General features: G+C 45.8%; 1 protein-coding gene across 3 annotated transcripts in view; it reads left to right on the forward strand.

Moving 5' to 3' along the window:
• Positions 1-18154: 18154 nt before the first annotated feature.
• Positions 18155-19459, forward strand: part of zfpm2a (zinc finger protein, FOG family member 2a) — a 1363132-nt gene continuing 1361827 nt past the window's right edge. For 2 of the 3 annotated variants that reach the window (XM_070888457.1, XM_070888459.1), the window contains exon 1: positions 18217-18432. In XM_070888457.1, the coding sequence (XP_070744558.1) occupies positions 18393-18432 (40 nt within the window). In that variant the 5' untranslated portion in view covers positions 18217-18392. The other variant, XM_070888458.1, reaches the window with a different exon arrangement.

The following is a 19459-nucleotide window of genomic DNA, read 5'->3' on the forward strand; positions in this document are numbered from 1 at the left end:
GGTGTAAGGCCCCTTTAAGATTCCCGGGTACATTTCCCTTTTAAGACGCCATTTTGTTTTTCCCACGAGGTTTCTACTGGGCGCCGCCATTTTAGGTGCTCTGCTGGTGCCTGCCTGCCTCTCTCTGCAGAACTCATCTGCCACGAGGCTCGCCACCATCTTGAACTCGCTGTGCTGCTGCCTGCTCTCCCTCTCTCTCTTTGAGAGCCACCATACACTGAATGCACCCATGAGCCGCAACGCACCGGCCCCCACACCACCGCATCCTCCGGAGCATCCCTCGCAGCTGACCTTTTTGCCCGGGAGCCGCCACACACACACACACACGTGGCGCTGGAACCAGCAGCAGCGCCGACTGAGCTGGAGAAGAGAGAAGGGTTTTAACGGACTGCTCCAGCAGGCACCGTCGGCCCGCAGAGAGAGAGAGAGAGAGGAGAGCAGGCAGCAGCATAGCGAGTTCAAGATGGCAGCGAACCTCGTGGCAGCAGAGTTCTGCAGTTTTGCCTGTGACGGGCGCTATCCTGTGAATAGTACCTGCCGGGTTCGAGACCGTGTGGATCATCTGCTTGGTGCTGCAAGTCGAGGTCATAAATGCCCGGCTGATGTTGATGGCTTGCTGCAGACTGACTGCAGGTTCAGTAGATAGCAGCCAATTCCCCATAACAAAGATGTCTCGCAACGCCTCGTTAAAATGTGTGCCAAAATCGCACGGTGCCGCAAGTCTCCTGATGTCCGCAGCATATTTTGTGACATCCTGGCCCTTAGGTCTGCAGTGATGGTAGAATTTGTGCCTGGCCGTGAGGATGCTCTCCTTTGGTTTTCAGTTGGTTACGAATGAGTTCAATCAGCTGCTCATATGACTTGTCCTTGGCGCTCGCGGGTGCCAGCAAATCCCTGACGAGACGGTAAACCTCCTCGCCACAACTGGACAGCAATATCACCTTACGCTTTATCAGTGCGTTCATGTCCCCTGTCAGGTCGATGTTATAAAATAGTACTCGAGCCTTTCCGTAAAGGCATCCCAGTCATTACCCTCTTTAGCATGCCCAAAGTAGCCATGGTTGTGGGAAGAGCTCGTCCGTATCCCAATTTGTGGTGTATGTAGCACTCAAAGCACTGACTCCACACAGTCTGGTGTTGTAATAACTGCTGTGACCTTGGTCCTTTATTGTGTAACTCCAGAGTGCCCCTCAGGTGTGGTGGACAGCCTTTTATACTCTGTCTTGCATGTACTTCCGGGTCTCCCACCACAGTGCCCCTTGTGGCGCACCATTGTAACTATATATTTAATGTACATGGACAATAAATAACAAGTACAATTTCAAAATTTGCAGACAACTCCAAAATGAGGCCATAGTTGATACTGAGGAGGACAGCGACAAAATACAAGAACAATGGGCTGCCTTTAAAGAGGAAATAGTTCGGATACAGTTGAGGTACATTCCCACTCGGGGGAAAGTTAGGACAACTAAAGTCAGAGCTCCCTGGATGATGAAAGAGATAGAGATTAAGATGAAGCAAAAAAAGAGCGCATATGAAAGATGTCCAGTCAAGAATACATCTGAAAATCAGGCTGAATATAGAAAGTTCAGAGAAGTGAAAAATAAGAGGGGCAAAGAGAGGGTATGAGAATAATAAAAGATAATCCAAAAGTCTTCTATAGGCATATCATAGGGAGTTCTTTGGTGGCTGAACAGTCCATTATGAGAGCCACAGACCCTGTCACATATGGGACAGATATTTGTCGGGGGAAGCTGGGGGGTGGCACTTTTGCCTGCGCCTGGCCTCTTCACGCTTGCAGCGTTGAGACTCGAAGAGCTCAGCGCCCTCCCGGATGCACTTTCTCCATCTAGGGCAATCTTCGGCCAGGGTCTCCCAGGTGTCAGTGGTGATGTCGCACTTCACCAGGGAGGTTTTGAGAATGTCCTTGTAATGTTTCCGCTAGCCACCTTTGGCTCATTTGCCGTGAAGGAGCTCCGCATAGAGCAGTTGCTTAGGGAGTCTCGTGTTTGGCATGCGAACTAAATGGCCTGCCCTGCGAAGCTGATCGAGTGTGGTTAGTGCTTCAATGCTGGGGATGTTAGCCTGGGCGAGGATACTGATGTTGGTGTGTCTGTCCTCCCAGGGGATTTGCAGGATCTTGCGGAGACATTGTTGGTGATATATCTCAAGCGACTTGATGTGTCTTCTGTAAGTCGTCCATGCCTCTGATCCATACAGGAGGGTGGGTATTACTACAGCCCTGTAGACCATGAGCTTGGTGGTAGGTTTGAGGGCCTGGTCTTCGAACACTCTTTTCCTCAGGCGGCCGAAGGCTGCACTGGTGCACTGGAGGCGGTGTTGAATCTCCGCATCAATGTCTGCCTTTGTTGACAAGAAGCTCCCGAGGTATGGGAAGTGGTCCATGTTGTCAAGGGCTGCGCCATGAATCTTGATGACTGGGGGGCAGTGCTGTGCGGCGAGGACAGGCTGGTGGAGGACCATAAAGGAGAGCTATGCATGGAGGCAGATGCTATGGCTGAGGTACTAAAAGAGTACTTTGCATTTGTCTTCACCAAGGAAGAGGATGCTGCCATAGACATGGTAAATGAGGAGGTAGAGGAGACACTGGATAGGATAAGAATTGATAAAGATGATGTACTAGAAAGGCTGGCTGTACTTAAAGTAGATAAGTCACCAGATGGGATGCATCCTAGGACTGAGGGAAGTGAAGGAAGAAATCGTGGAGTTACTGGCCAGAACCTTCCAATCCTCCTTAGAAACGGGGGTGGTGCCAGATGACTGGAGAATTGCAAATGTTATACCCTTGTTCAAAAAAGGGTGGAAAGATAAACCCAGCAGCTATAGACCGGTCAGTTTAACATCGGTAGTGGGGAAGCTGTTAGAAACAATAATCAGGGACAAAATTAACCGTCACTTGGACAATTGTGGATTAATTAAGGAAAGCCAGCATGGAATTGTCAAAGGCAAATCGCGTTTAACCAATTTGATTGAGTTTTTTGATGAGGGCAATGCGGTTGACATGGTGGACATGGATTTCCAAAAGGCGTTTGACAAAGTGCCACATAATAGGCTTGCCAGCAAAGTTGAAGCCCATGGAATAAAAGGGACATGGATAAGAAATTGGCTAACTAATAGGAAGCAGAGAGTAATAGTGAACGGTTGGTTTTCAGATTGGAGGAGGGTATACCCCAGAATCAGTACTAGGACCACTGCTTTTCTTGATATATATTAATGACTTGGACTTGGGTGTACAGGGCACAATTTCAAAATTTGCAGATGATGCAAAACTTGGAAGTATAGTGAACAGTGAGGAGGATCGTGATAGACTTCAAGAGGACATAGACAGGCTGATGGAATGCGCGGATATGTGGCAGATGAAATTTAACGCAGAAAAGTGTGAAGTGATACATTTTGGTAGAAAAAATGAGATGAGGAATAAACCAAAGGGTACAATCCTAAAGGGAATACATGAACAGACAGACCTAGGAGTATATGTGCACAAATCATTGAAGGTGGCAGGGCAGGTTGAGAAAGCGGATAAAAAAGCATAAGGGATTCTGGGCTTCATGAATAGAGGTATAGAGCACAAAAGCGTGGATATTATGATGAACATTTATAAAACACTGGGTTCGGTCTCAACTGGAGTATTGTTGCCAATTCTGGGCACCCCACTTTAGGAAGGATGTGAAAGCCTTAGAGAGGGTGTAGAAAAGATTTACAAGAAGATTTCAGAGATGAGGGACCTCTGTTACATGGATAGACTGGAAAAGCTGGAGTTGTTCTCCTCAGAGCCGAGAAGATTGAGAAGAGATTTGACAGAGGTGTTCAAAATCATGAGGGGTCTAGACAGAGTAGATAGAGAGAAACTGTTCCCATTAGTACAAGGGTCGAGAACCAGAGGACACAGATTTAATGCGATTGGCAAAAGAACCAAAGGCAACATAAGAAAAACCTTTTTATTGTAGCGAGTGGTTTGGGTCTGGAATGTACTGTCTGAAAGGGTGGTCGGGGCCATAAAAGGCGAGCGGCCCTGGAACCAGCGTGGAGGCATACCACTTCAGGGAGCAGCGCAAGCTGGTGCAGAAGGGTGACGGAAGTGAAGAGGGCGACTGGATTGGACGTCACCATAATCCAGGTCGTTGTTTGGAGCGTGGGCAGGTACAGCAAGAGTGGCGAGGTTGGGGCGCTGGAGCGGCGAGTGATCGTTGAATGATGTGATCAGGGCCCAGGAGAGGTGTGAGTTCGGGGCCCGGCAGTGGCAAGGGCCCTGGGGCAACACGGGCCACCCCACACTGCAATATGTGTGCGCACTAGGTCCGTGCAGCAGAGCTGGTCTCCAGTCGTCTTGGTTAATTCTTGCCACTGGGCCACGACCTAGCTTTGTCAAGCCTGTACGGTGGCTGGTGTGCAAAGACCACCACACATTTTAAAAAATCCATGCACAGGCATCTTCCAGCCTTCAACATGTAGTTTGGGACTTGGAATATCAGGTCCTTCACTGAAGCACCTGTGAACTCATCCCTTTTTGCTGTGGAAGCGAGTCATCCTTGATACGAGGGAAGAAGGTGGTAGAGGCAGACTCAATCACTGCTTTCAAAAGGGAGTTGGATAAGTACCTGAAAGAAAAAAAAATGCAGCTACAGAGAAAGGGCGGGGGAATGGGACTGGCTGAGGTGCTCTTGCAGAGAGCCGGCACGGACTCGATGGGCCGAATGGCCTTCTTCCTTGCCGGAACCCATTCAATGACATTATGAAACTTACACAATGGGTGTGTAATTGGTAAATTAATTTCAATATATATAACTTTGTGGTGGTGTATTTTGTTAGGCCACATACTCCTTGGAAATTAAGGCTGGAATCTTAACTGGCGCTGCGAGTGCAAGTTTGGAGGCCGGCAGAGTGACAAAATGATAGTAATTGACAGCAGGGTGGAAGTTCGCTCTGAACCCGCCTCCTTGTGAATTTCCTAAGTGCTGGCTCTGCCTGCCGATGGCAGACTCGGCACTAAGCAAAGTGTCAGGCAATTGGAATAGCTAAGAAGCTGCTTAAAGCTATTTAAGCAGCATTTTCCCGGTCCTAACAATTATTCCAAGTTTTTTACGAGGGTCCCATCCCTCAGGGATCACATCAGGTAAGTGTGTCGGGTTCTCAACAACTCTGGTTTGGTTTGAATAGTTGACAACTGCAGAAGTGGTATAAAAGCTACCATTTCACAGCTGTTCAATTTCCAATCTTAGAAGCTGGCGCCTTCAGGAATACACTTTTCAGTTTTATGGAGGTTGGAAGTGATTGCAATGGACTCTGAATCCATTGTCACCTCCTTGGAGCAACCTCTCTCACCACTGACAGATCACTTCTGTCATCTCAACTTCAGCTGCCATCTATTCATCAGCATTGGTGCCCTTGAACAAATCTCACCTTGGTGCTCAGAATCTCACCACGATCAGCCCCAACACCAACATCACCAGGCACACCAGCATCACCAACCTTTTCAGTTATCACCTGATGCTGCCCAGGACACAGGGCATCAGCATCCGACCACATTGCTGCCCAGGATGCCAGGGAAGGCATCACCATGGCTAAATTTACTTCACTTGACACTGCACACCCTGGCTGTCATATAATGTGCCAGGTTGGCACCACCCCACACGAACACCATAAGGCATCCTTACAATGCTCAAGCCATTTCTTTCACACTCATTACCATTATGTATCACCATTCACTGCAACTCACTAACCCACTTCCAAAGGTGCACGCAGATCTGTCCAAGAAGGTAAAGATTTCAATGTTTGACAAAACATTAGTAGAAACTTTACAACAGCATTGGCGCTAACACCCAAGTGCCCACCCTTGTATGTTATTAGTTGGTGTGATTGGACAAGGATGAGGGTGAGTGTGAGGGGTGGCTAGTGAGATGGGGAAGTGATAATGTAGATAGAGAGGGATGGGTGGAGGTGCAAGGTAAGTTGGTGAGTAAGGATGTGCAGGAGTAGTGTAGGGAAGGCAGAGTGATGGGGATGTGATGAGTGGCACAGCAGGATGAGGTCGAGTGTGGCTTTGCAGTAACGTTTCGTGATCCACTGAGATCATTGAAAGGTTTGCGCCACTGCAGCCAGGTCCTCCTGACGACATCCCTGCTTGTGCCCTCCTGTGCAATGTGCAACCAGGCTGCGTTGGTGTCCTGGGGAGGTCTCTTCCACCCATGAGAAGGGAAGAGAACCTCCCTGCATGCTGTGACTTCCTCCATAAGCATCTGGAGGGAGTCATGGGAGAGCCTGGGTGCAGCCGTACACCTTTGTGCAGTGCTTGTCAGTGTTTACAGCACCTCAATGCTGCAGAACACTGGCAGAACAACTGTCAAAATGAATGTGGGTATGGTCCCTTTAAGGAAATTGTCTGATGACGAGGCATCAAATGATGTCATCAGACTCGCTTCCTGTTAATTGGTCGGGACCCTTGCAGGACGGGCTTAACAAGCCCCATCAACGTAAAATCACTTGGACAGAGCAGACTATAACCAGGAGCGAGGTCACAGCTTGCACCAAAGTTGCAACTTGCTCCCGACCCGGTGTGAAAGATTGCGGCTAAGGTGGTTACATGGGGTAGAGGAGCAAAGGGATCTCAGGGTACAGATACACAAATCATTAAAATTAGAGATGCAGATTAATAAGGCCATAAAAAAGCAAACAAAGCACTGAGGTTCATTTCTAGAGGGATATAATTGAAAAGCAGAGAAATTGTGTTAAACTTGTAAAGAACCTTGGTTCGACCACCTTTAGAATACTGTGCATAGTTCTACTTTCCATAAAGGTTTCTGTCAAAATAACGCTGTGGCTAAATGCAGAAATCGAGAAATTGCTGTTGGAGATGCTACTGATTATCTGCGTGAAAATGGCTTCTCACTGTTTGGTTCCTCACACAAATGCACTGAACAACATGACGTTTCTGTACTTTTCTGATGACTTTTTTGTTAAGTTGATGACCTTTTTGTTATGTTGATGACCTTTTTGTTATGTTGCCTCCCTGGTGCAAGGGTCAAGGATGTCTCGGAGCGGGTGCAGGACATTCTGAAAAGGGAGGGTGAACAGCCAGTTGTCATTGTGCACATAGGTACCAACGATATAGGTAAAACACGGGATGAGGTCCTACGAGACGAATTTAGGGAGCTAGGAGCTAAATTAAAAAGTAGGACCTCAAAAGTAGTAACCTCAGGATTGCTACCAGTGCCACGTGCTATTCAGAGTAGGAATCGCAGGATAGCCCAGCTTGAGGAGTGGTGCAAAAGGGAGGGATTCAAATTCCTGGGACATTGGAACCGGTTCTGGGGGAGGTGGGACCAGTACAAACCGGGCGGTCTACACCTGGGCAGGACCGGAACCAATGTCCTCGGGGGAGTGTTTGCTAGTGCTGTTGGGTAGGAGTTAAACTAACATGGCAGGGGGATGGGAACCTATGCAGGGAGACAGAGGGAAATAAAATGGAGGCTGAAGCAAAATATAGAAAGGAGAATCGTAAAAGTGGAGGGCAGAGAAACCCAAGGCAAAAAACAAAAAGGGCCACATTACAGCAAAATTCTAAAGGGGCAAAGTGTGATAAAAAAGACAAGCCTAAAGACTCTGTGCCTCAGTGCGAGGAGTATTCGTAATAAGGTGGACGAATTAATTGCGCAGACAGCAGTTAATGGATATGATGGAATTGGCATCATGGCGACATGGCTCCAGGGTGACCAAGGCTGGGAACTCAACATTTAGGAAGGACAAGCAGAGAGGAAAAGGAGGCGGGGTGGCATTGCTGGTTAAGGAGGAAATTAATGCAGTAGTAAGGAGGGACATTAACCTGGATGATGTGGAATCGGTATGGGTGGAGCTGCGGAATACAAAGGACAGAAAACGCTAGTGGGAGTTGTGTACAGTCCAAACAGTAGTAGTGAGGTTGGGGACAGCATCAAACAAGAAATGAGGGATGTGTGCAATAAAGGTACAGCAGTTATGATGGGTGACTTTAATCTACATATTGATTGGGCTAACCAAACTGGTAGCAATGCGGTGGAGGAGGATTTCCTGGAGTGTATTAAGGATGATTTTCTTGACCAATATGTCGAGGAACCAACTAGAGAGCTGGCCATCCTAGACTGGGTGATGTGCAATGAGAAGGGACTAATTAGCAATCTTGTTGTGCGAGGCCCCTTGGGGAAGAGTGACCATAATATGGTAGAATTGTTTATTAAGATGGAGAGTGACACAGTTAATTCGGAAACTAGAGTCCTGAACTTAAGGAAAGGTAACTTCAACGGTATGAGGCGTGAATTGGCTAGAATGGACTGGCAAAGGATACTTAAAGGGTTGACGGTGGATAAGCAATGTCAAATATTTAAAGATCACATGGATGAACTTCAGCAATTGTACATCCCTGTTTGGAGTAAAAATAAAATGGGGAAGGTGGCTCAACTGTGGCTAACAAGGGAAATTAAGGATAGTGTTAAAACCAAGGAAGAAGCATATAAATTGGCTAGAAAAAGTAACAAACCTGAGGACTGGGAGAAATTTAGAATTCAACAGAGGAGGACTAAGGGTTTAATTAAGAGGAGGAAAATAGAGTACGAGAGGAAGCTTGCAGTGAACCTAAAAACTGACTGCAAAAGCTTCTATGGATATGTGAAGAGAAAAAGATTAGTGAAGACAAATGTAGGTCCCTTGCAGTCGGATTCAGATGAATTTATAATGGAGAACAAACAAATGGCAGACCAGTTGAACAAATACTTCGGTTCTGTCTTCATGAAGGAAGACACAAATAACCTTCCGAATGTACTAGGGGACAGTGGGTCTAATGAGAAGGAGGAACTGAAAGATATCCTTATTAGGTGGGAAATTGTGTTCGGGAAATTGATGGGATTGAAGGCCGATAAATCCCAGGGGCCTGATAGTCTGCATCCTAGATTACTTAAGGAAGTGGCCCTCGAAATAGTGGATGCATTTGTGATCATTTTCCAACAGTCTTATCGACTCTGGATCAGTTCCTATGAACTGGAGGGTAGCTAATGTAACACCACTTTTTAAAAAAGAAGGCTGAGAGAAAACGGGTAATTATAGACCGGTTAGCCTGACATCAGCAGTGGGGAAAATGTTGGACTCAATCATTAAGGATGAAATAGCAGCGCATTTGGAAAGCAGTGACAGGATCGGTCCAAGTCAGCATGGATTTATGAAAGGGAAATCATGTTTGACGAATCTTCTGGAATTTTTTGAGGATGTATCTAGCAGAGTGGACAAGGGAGAACCAGTGGATGTGGTGTATTTGGACTTTCAAAAGGCTTTTGACAAGGTCCCACACAAGAGATTGGTGTGCAAAATCAAAGCGCATAGTATTGGGGGTAATGTACTGACGTGGATAGAGAACTGGTTGGCAGACAGGAAGCAGAGAGTCGGGATAAACAGGTCCTTTCAGAATGGCACGCAGTGACTAGTGGAGTGCTGCAGGGCTCAGTGCTGGGACCCCAGCTCTTTACAATATACATTAACGATTTAGATGAAGGAATTGAGTGTAATATCTCCAAGTTTGCAGATGATACTAAATTGGGTGGCGGTGTGAGCTGTGAGGGGGACGCTAAGAGGCTGCAGGGTGACTTGGACAGGTTAGGTGAGTGGGAAAATGCATGGCAGATGCAGTATATTGTGGATAAATGTGAGGTTATCCATTTTGGGGGCAAAAACACAAAGGCAGATCAGGAAAAGGGGAGGTGCAATGAGGCCTGGGTGTCATGGTTCATCAGTCATTGAAGGTTGGCATGCAGGTACAGCAGGCGGTGAAGAAGGCAAATGGTATGTTGGCCTTCATAGCTTGGGAATTTGAGTATAGAAGCAGGGAGGTCTTACTGCAGTTGTACAGAGTCTTAGTGAGGCCTCACCTGGAATATTGTGTTCAGTTTTGGTCTCCTAATCTGAGGAAGGACGTTCTTGCTATTGAGGGAGTGCAGCGAAGGTTCACCAGACTGATTCCAGGGATGGCTGGGCTGACATATGAGGAGAGACTGGATCAACTGGGCCTTTATTCACTGGAGTTTAGAAGGATGAGAGGGGTTCTCATAGAAACGTATAAGATAATGACGGAACTGGACAGGTTAGATGCGGGAAGAATGTTCCCGATGTTGGGGAAGTCCAGATCCGGGGACATAGTCTTAGGATAAGGGGTAGGCCCTTTAGGACTGAGATGAGGAAAAACTTCTTCACTCAGAGAGTTGTTAACCTGTGAAATTCCCTGCCGCAGAGAGTTGTTGATGCCAGTTCATTGGATATATTCAAGAGGGAGTTAGATATAGCCCTTACGGCTAAGGGGATCAAGGGGTATGGAGAGAAAGCAGGAAAGGCGTACTGAGGGAATGATCAGCCATGATCTTATTGAATGGCGATGCAGGCTCGATTGGCCGAATGGCCTACTCCTGCACCTATTTTCTATGGGTTTTTTTTCCACTGTAGATATGAAGTAAATGCATCACAGAATGTTAACTCAAGTCACTTCAACATTAAGTACCCTTTTAATGACATGGTAAATGTTAATTACTGTGAGTCAACCTCTGCCACTGAAAAGTAACTGTTGCAAGTGTGGAGTCTCATTCCTTCAAGTTTCAATTGTTGGGAGATTTTTCCAAATTATTTTTACTTTTTCTTTTTTTTCTCCCTTTCTTAATCCAATCTTTATTTCCTACTCTTTATTTCTCTTTTTGTACCTGATTTGACATTGAACTCACCCTTCTAACTTACACTTCCTTGTTCAGTCCTTGTGTTGTTTGTTTCACAATCCATTAAGCTGATTGGTTCAGGAGATACACAGTTGCTGGTCCTGTTCACAGATGCTCTGCAGAGATTGCCGCGCTATTTCCATCTCACACTTCCAGCAAAATATATCATGGTGATTAAACAGGAAAGGGCCAGTCCAACTGATGATGGGCACCATTGTTGACTGGTTACAGGAATCTTTGGGCCATTATAAAATGGATATTGAGGAACTGGAGAAGGTGCAGATTTACAAGGATGATACCAGAACTGAGAGGTTATATTTAGCAGGAGAGATTGAAATGGCTGGCATTTTTTTCTCGAAAAGCAAAGGGGTAACATAATAGAGGCCTTTAGGATTATGAAAAGATTTGCTCGGGTAGGCATAGAGATGCTTACACTTATAGGGACCAAAATTAGAAACCATGAGTTTAGGAGAAACCTCTTTACTCTGAGAGTGGTTAGAATCTGGAACTCACTACCACAAGTAGTTGAGGTGAATAGCATAGATGTATTTAAGGGAAGCTCGATAAACACCAGGTAGAAATGAATAGAACGTTATGCTGATAGGGTAAGATGGAGAGAGGTGGGAGGAGGCTTGTGTGGAGCATAAACACGGATATAGACCTATTGGACCAAATGTCTCGGAGCGGGTGGAGGACATTCTAAAAAGGGAGGGAGAACAGCCAGTTGTCGTGGTGCACGTTGGTACCAATGACATAGGTAAAAAAAGGGATGAGTTCCTACGAAATGAATTTAAGGAGCTAGGAGCTAAATTAAAAAGTAGGACCTCAAAAGTAGTAATCTCGGGATTGCTACCAGTGCCACGTGCTAGTCAGAGTAGGAATCGCAGGATAGCTCAGATGAATACGTGGCTTGAGCAATGGTGCAGCAGGGAGGGATTCAAATTCCTGGGGCATTGGAACCGGTTCTGGGGGAGGTGGGACCAGTACAATCCGGACGGTCTGCACCTGGGCAGAATCGGAACCAATGTCCTCGGGGGAGTGTTTGCTAGTGCTGTTGGGGAGGAGTTAAACTAATATGGCAGGGGGGTGGGAACCAATGCAGGGAGATAGAGGGAAACAAAAAGGAGGCAAAAACAAAAGACAGAAAGGAGATGAGGAAAAGTGGAGGGCAGAGAAACCCAAGGCAAAGAACAAAAAGGGCCATTGTACAGCAAAATTCTAAAAGGACAGAGGGTGTTAAAAAAACAAGCCTAAAGGCTTTGTGTCTTAATGCAAGGAGTATCCGCAATAAGGTGGATGAATTAACTGTGCAAATAGATGTTAACAAATATGATGTGATTGGGATTACGGAGACGTGGCTCCAGGATGTGCAGGGCTGGGAACTCAACATCCAGGGGTATTCAACATTCAGGAAGGATAGAATAAAAGGAAAAGGAGGTGGGGTAGCATTGCTGGTTAAGGAGGAGATTAAGGCAATAGTTAGGAAGGACATTAGCTTGGATGATGTGGAATCTATATGGGTAGAGCTGCAGAACACCAAAGGGCAAAAAACGTTAGTGGGAGTTGTGTACAGACCTCCAAACAGTAGTAGTGATGTTGGGGAGGGCATCAAACAGGAAATTAGGGGTGCGTGCAATAAAGGTGCAGCAGTTATAATGGGTGACTTTAATATGCACATAGATTGGGCTAACCAAACTGGAAGCAATACGGTGGAGGAGGATTTTCTGGAGTGCATAAGGGATGGTTTTTTAGACCCATATGTCGAGGAACCAACTAGGGGGGAGGCCATCTTAGACTGGGTGTTATGTAATGAGAAAGGATTAATTAGCAATCTCGTTGTGCGAGGCCCCTCGGGGAAGAGTGACCATAATATGGTGGAATTCTGCATTAGGATGGAGAATGAAACAGTTAATTCAGAGACCATGGTCCAGAACTTAAAGAAGGCTAACTTTGAAGGTATGAGGCGTGAATTGGCTGAGATGGATTGGCGAATGATACTTAAGGGGTTGACTGTGGATGGGCAATGGCAGACATTTAGAGACCGCATGGATGAACTACAACAATTGTACATTCCTGTCTGGCATAGAAATAAAAAAGGGAAGGTGGCTCAACCGTGGCTATCAAGGGAAATCAGGGATAGTATTAAAGCCAAGGAAGTGGCATACAAATTGGCCAGAAATAGCAGCGAACCTGGGGACTGGGAGAAATTTAGAACTCAGCAGAGGAGGACAAAGGGTTTGATTAGGGCAGGGAAAATGGAGTATGAGAAGAAGCTTGCAGGGAACATTAAGACGGATTGCAAAAGTTTCTATAGATATGTAAAGAGAAAAAGGTTAGTAAAGACAAATGTAGGTCCCCTGCAGTCAGAATCAGGGGAAGTCATAACGGGGAACAAAGAAATGGCGGACCAATTGAACAAGTACTTTGGTTCGGTATTCACGAAGGAGGACACGAACAACCTTCCGGTTATAAAAGGGGTCGGGGGGTCTAGTAAGGAGGAGGAACTGAGGGAAATCCTTATTAGCCGGGAAATTGTGTTGGGGAAATTGATGGGATTGAAGGCCGATAAATCCCCAGGGCCTGATGGACTGCATCCCAGAGTACTTAAGGAGGTGGCCTTGGAAATAGTGGATGCGTTGACAGTCATTTTCCAACATTCCATTGACTCTGGATCAGTTCCTATGGAGTGGAGGGTAGCCAATGTAACCCCACTTTTTAAAAAAGGAGGGAGAGAGAAAACAGGGAATTATAGACCGGTCAGCCTGACATCGGTAGTGGGTAAAATGATGGAATCAATTATTAAGGATGTCATAGCAGTGCATTTGGAAAGAGGTGACATGATAGGTCCAAGTCAGCATGAATTTGTGAAAGGGAAATCATGCTTGACAAATCTTCTGGAATTTTTTGAGGATGTTTCCAGTAGAGTGGATAAGGGAGAACCAGTTGATGTGGTATATTTGGACTTTCAGAAGGCGTTCGACAAGGTCCCACACAAGAGATTGATGTGCAAAGTTAGAGCACATGGGATTGGGGGTAGTGTACTGACATGGATTGAGAACTGGTTGTCAGACAGGAAGCAAAGAGTAGGAGTAAATGGGTACTTTTCAGAATGGCAGGCAGTGACTAGTGGGGTACCGCAAGGTTCTGTGCTGGGGCCCCAGCTGTTTACACTGTACATTAATGATTTAGATGAGGGGATTAAATGTAGTATCTCCAAATTTGCGGATGACACTAAGTTGGGTGGCAGTGTGAGCTGCGAGGAGGATGCTGTGAGGCTGCAGAGCGACTTGGATAGGTTAGGTGAGTGGGCAAATGCATGGCAGATGAAGTATAATGTGGATAAATGTGAGGTTATCCACTTTGGTGGTAAAAACAGAGAGACAGACTATTATCTGAATGGTGACAGATTAGGAAAAGGGGAGGTGCAAAGAGACCTGGGTGTCATGGTACATCAGTCATTGAAGGTTGGCATGCAGGTGCAGCAGGCGGTTAAGAAAGCAAATGGCATGTTGGCCTTCATAGCAAGGGGATTTGAGTACAGGGGCAGGGAGGTGTTGCTACAGTTGTACAGGGCATTGGTGAGGCCACACTTGGAGTATTGTGTACAGTTTTGGTCTCCTAACCTGAGGAAGGACATTCTTGCTATTGAGGGAGTGCAGCGAAGGTTCACCAGACTGATTCCCGGGATGGCAGGACTGACCTATCAAGAAAGACTGGATCAACTGGGCTTGTATTCACTGGAGTTCAGAAGAATGAGAGGGGACCTCATAGAAACATATAAAATTCTGACGGGGTTAGACAGGTTAGATGCAGGAAGAATGTTCCCAATGTTGGGGAAGTCCAGAACCAGGGGTCACAGTCTAAGGATAAGGAGTAAGCCATTTAGGACCGAGATGCGGAGGAACTTCTTCACCCAGAGAGTGGTGAACCTGTGGAATTCTCTACCACAGAAAGTTGTTGAGGCCAATTCACTAAATATATTCAAAAAGGAGTTAGATGAGGTCCTTACTGCTAGGGGGATCAAGGGGTATGGCGAGAAAGCAGGAATGGGGTACTGAAGTTGAATGTTCAGCCATGAACTCATTGAATGGCGGTGCAGGCTAGAAGGGCCGAATGGCCTACTCCTGCACCTATTTTCTATGTTTCTATGTCTATTTTGGTGCTGTACATTTTATGTAAATGGAAAATGAATTTGAAATATAAATAAATTGTGAGGGGTACATTTTACAAGGAGGAATAAGAAGGCCAGATATACCATGGAAATAACAGTCTAATTGGGGTAGATGAGCAAAAGGTTCTAGGGGTACAGATTCACAAATCATTAAATGCATCTTGGTTAGTCCACAGTTAGAGTACCGTGCATAGTTCTGGTCTCCATATTACAAAAAGGATATGGAGGCACGGAAAATGTGGAAAAATGATTTACAAGGTTGATACCAGAACTGAGAGGTTATAGCTATCAGGAAAGGTTGAACAGGTTGGTGCTCCTTTATCTGGAAAAGAGAAGGCTGAGGGGTGACCTGGTAGAGATCTTTAAAATTATGAAGGGGTTTGATAGGGTAGATGTAGAGCGATCTTTCCAATTGTGGGAAGTTCAAAAATAGGGGTCATAAATGTAAGACTAATAAATCCAAAATGGAATTCAGGAGAAATGCCTTTCCCCAGAGTGGCTAGAATGTGGAACTTGCAACCACGAGGCCAGATTTTGCTGAAAAAATAATGGCGTCTAAGTGGCATGCACAAATCGACCAGCAACTTGTAGCAAGGAAGAAATACCCCATGAATTGTGAATCACCACAACTTGCTGCTCCACCGTTGACTTTGTGAAAACAGAATCTCGTGCTTAATCTGCCAGTGATTTATATGGAGTTGCTGCTTTTGCACATTACTTGTCCATTAAACTCCTGCAGGAAGTTAAGTCTAGTCATCATCATAGGCAGTCCCTCGGAATCGAGGAAGACTTGCTTCCACTCTTAGAATGAGTCCTTAGGTGGTTGAACAGTCCAATACGAAAGCCACAGTCCCTATCACAAGTGGGACAGATAGTCATTAAGGGTAAGGGAAGGTGGGACAGATTTTCCGCATGCTCTTTCCGCTGTCTGCACTTGGTTTCTGCATGCTCTCGGCGATGAGACTTGAGGTGCTCAGCGCCCTCCCGGATGCACTTCCTCCACTTAGGGCGGTCTTTGGCCAGGGACTCCCAGGTGTTGGTGGGGATGCTGAATTTTATCAGGGAGGCTTTGAGGGTGTCCTTGTAATGTTTCCTCTGCCCACCTTCGGCTCGTTTGCCGTGAAAGAGTTCAGAGTAGAGCATTGCTTTGGGAGTCTCATGTCTGGCATGCGGACAACCTGGCCTGCCCAGCGGAGCTGATCAAGTGTGGTCATTGCTTCAATGCTGGGGATGTTGGCCTGGTCGAGGACGCTAATGTTGGTGCGTCTGTCCTCCCAGGGGATTTGTAGGATCTTGCGGAGACATCATTGGTGGTATTTCTCCAGCGACTTGAGGTGTCCACTGTACATGGTCCATGTCTCTGAGCCATGCAGGAGGGTGGGTATTACTACAGCCCTGTTGACCATGAGCTTGGTGGTAGATTTGAGGGCCTGATCTTCGAACACTCTTTTCCTCAAGCGGCCGAATGCTGCACTGGAGGCGGTGTTGAATCGCGTCATCAATGTCTGCTCTTGTTGATAAGAGGCTCCCGAGGTATGGGAAATTGTCCACATTGTCCAGGGCCGCGCCGTGGATCTTGATGACTTGGGGGCAGTGCTGTGCAGCGAGGATAGGCTGGTGGAGGACCTTTGTCTTACAGATGTTTAGTGTAAGGCCTATGCTTTTGTACGCCTCAGTAAATACGTCGATTATGTCCTGGAATTCAGCCTCTGTACGTGCACAGACGCAAGTGTCATCCGCATACTGTAGCTCGACGACAGAGATTAGGATGGTCTTGGACCTGGCCTGGAGATGGCGAAGGTTGAATAGCTTCCCACTGGTTCTCTAGTTTAGTTCCACTCCAGCGGGAAGCTTGTTGACTGTGAGGTGGAGCATGGCAGTGAGGAAGATTGAGAAGAGAGTTGGGGCGATGAAGTCGCGTAATTATCAACGTAAGCACCCTTTTAACAATGAGATAAGTGTTACTGACTGCCAATTAAACCTGTCAGCCCAGAAAGTAAACAATTAAGTGTGGAATCACATTCCTTCACGTTGTAAATTGTTTTAAATTTTTAAAATGTCGCATTTTTAATTTTTATTCATACTTTTTTTTCTGGCTCTTTTTTCTCTCTCAAACAAATCTTTATTTTGCTCTCTTTATTTCTCTTTCTCTAATTCACCCTCCTTCTCGGTCCTTCCTCTGTTTATTTCCCAATCCTCATCTTATTGGTTATGGAGATACACTGTTTGTTCTCTTGTTCACCAAGGTCCCTGATGCGCTGTTGCCCTCGCCACACATTATCATCTCATACTTCCAGCAACTTTGTGGACAAAATTGTTTTAAAACTTAAATCTAGCCCAGTGAATAGTTGAGGCAAATAGCATAGATGTATTTAAGGGAACCTAGCTAAGTACACAAAGGAGAAAGGAATAGAAGGATATGCTGATCGAACACGATGAATTAGGGTGGGAGGCGGATCGTGTGGCGCATAAAGACCAGTTGGCCCGAATGGCCTGTTTCTGTGCTGCAATTTCTATGTAATTCAATGTAAGCACATTTCAGAAATTTATGAACAGTTAACAAGCCACTAAAAGATTTAATTTCTCACTCGACTTGTGTTAATTACATCTCAACACCTGATGCACTGGGAAATTAGCTACCAGTGAGAAAAACAGTAGTTTTTGTAAATTTACTGCAAAGTATCAGCTTTCCTCGTCAGTTTACTTACTTTTTACTCTCATGCTTTACAGCACGAAAACATATACTCCCATATGTTTGAAAGCTCTATTGCTCTTGCTGATCATAAATGTCACTTCTGAAAAAATTCCCTGGCATTGCCAACTCTGTTAGCATCAGGAGTTAAAAGATTGTCTTCGTTTTCAAAGTTTCCCCCGACCCTTGATGTCCATGCCCTGACTGAAACTCATTTGCAGATTTCTCTGAGTGTGGCAATCGCTCTTTAACGCTGTTGTCCTGGGCCGGAGTCAGCGCTGCCGGTCCCCTTTAAGACTTGCCAGGCAGGAGGCAGGATAGAAGGCAGTTCTCCTCTCCCTGGCCGGCCTTTCTCTCTCGCTCTCTCTCTCTCTGTGCTCAATGTCTCCGACGCTGCGGCTGAGACCGAGGCTGAGCCTGGCGCACATGGTTGTGGGGGAGCAGCACAAGGGAGAGGAGTGAGAGGAGAGGAGAGGGGGAGCAGGGCGGGGGAGGAGCGCTATGCCGCTGCGGGAGGGAGGGGGACACAGACAGTTTCAGTAGTGGAGAGGAGTGCGGAGCGGCGGGCTCTGAGGGAATGAGCCTCCAGCAGCAGCTAGTCAGTGAGTGAGTCAGAGCAGCGAGCGCATCATTCAGCGCGGCTACTTCTCCAGTCTCTGCAGCCGCCCCCTGTGCCTCAGTCACACTCACAGTGTGTGTGCGCATCTGTCTGCACTGGCTGCCCATCCATATACCTCTCCATGTAACGGCTATCGATCCCTCTCACAGCAACAGCTGGCACTAACTGACCATGTCTCGGCGAAAGCAGAGAAACCCCAGGCAAATCAAACGTGAGTTCAAACAGTCCTGCTGACGATGCTGCTTTCTGAAATGTGCTTGATTATTATTTGTAATATTTCATTTTATTTGAGTGAAAGTTTGAGTTTTACGATCGCGCTCGTTACAGTTTGTATCAGGCCCGGTTCCTGTAATAACATGCAATCTAATGCCAATGTTACTGTTACGTGTTTATTTTTTTTAACTGGGGAGAAGAGTAATTGAAATTGTATAAATGCAATTACGAATCTTAAAACCTATTGGATTGTGCTGAATGGAAACTTTCTGTCAGCGAGGTTTGATTGTAAATGGATATACGGAAGTATCATTTGTTCATGCTCGATACATTTAGAATTTCTCCACACATTCTGAAACTTGATTTCACGATCGCAATAGTTCTTGCTTGTGCGGTATTATATATTTTAAATCTGCAGACAATATATGAAAATACGCCAAAAGAAGCAAACATGTCTTGGAGGTTATCTGCATTGTAAAACCTTTACATCGCAGGCTATTTTGTATTATTTTTCGTTCCCTATAAGTACTAAATACTGCACTAAAGAAATTATATTTAAATTAGAATATTTTGTATGCGTTTAAGGGTCGCAATAAAGTTAAAACGTAGACGTTTATCATATGTAGATGCTGCGATTTATAAAATCAAGACTAAACGTAACTATGTGAGTTAACATTGCGTGTTTCATACTCTATGTAATGCAAAACTGGTCCCATTTTAATGGTACCGTCGGGTTTTGAGTTGCAGGCAAACTTGGTAAACTTTCTAAAAACTATTTCATTGGCCCCATGTGACACTCGAAGGCGTGAGGCTGTTCTTGCAAAAGTCATTTATTTCGCACTAACCTTGTTTTGACAATGTTGACTTTTTGAAGTGGGCTTGGAAACGGCACGTTAAACTTTTAGCTGTTATTTCTACATTAAAAAAATTGTTACGTTGAATTGATGATAGTTTGAAAAGTTAATGAGATCCTTTTTATTTAACGCGATCTGTTAAAACTGTCATTTCAAACCTGTGCGTGCACT

The sequence above is a fragment of the Pristiophorus japonicus genome, chromosome 1, assembly GCF_044704955.1.
Source record: "Pristiophorus japonicus isolate sPriJap1 chromosome 1, sPriJap1.hap1, whole genome shotgun sequence".
NCBI lineage: Eukaryota > Metazoa > Chordata > Chondrichthyes > Pristiophoridae > Pristiophorus > Pristiophorus japonicus.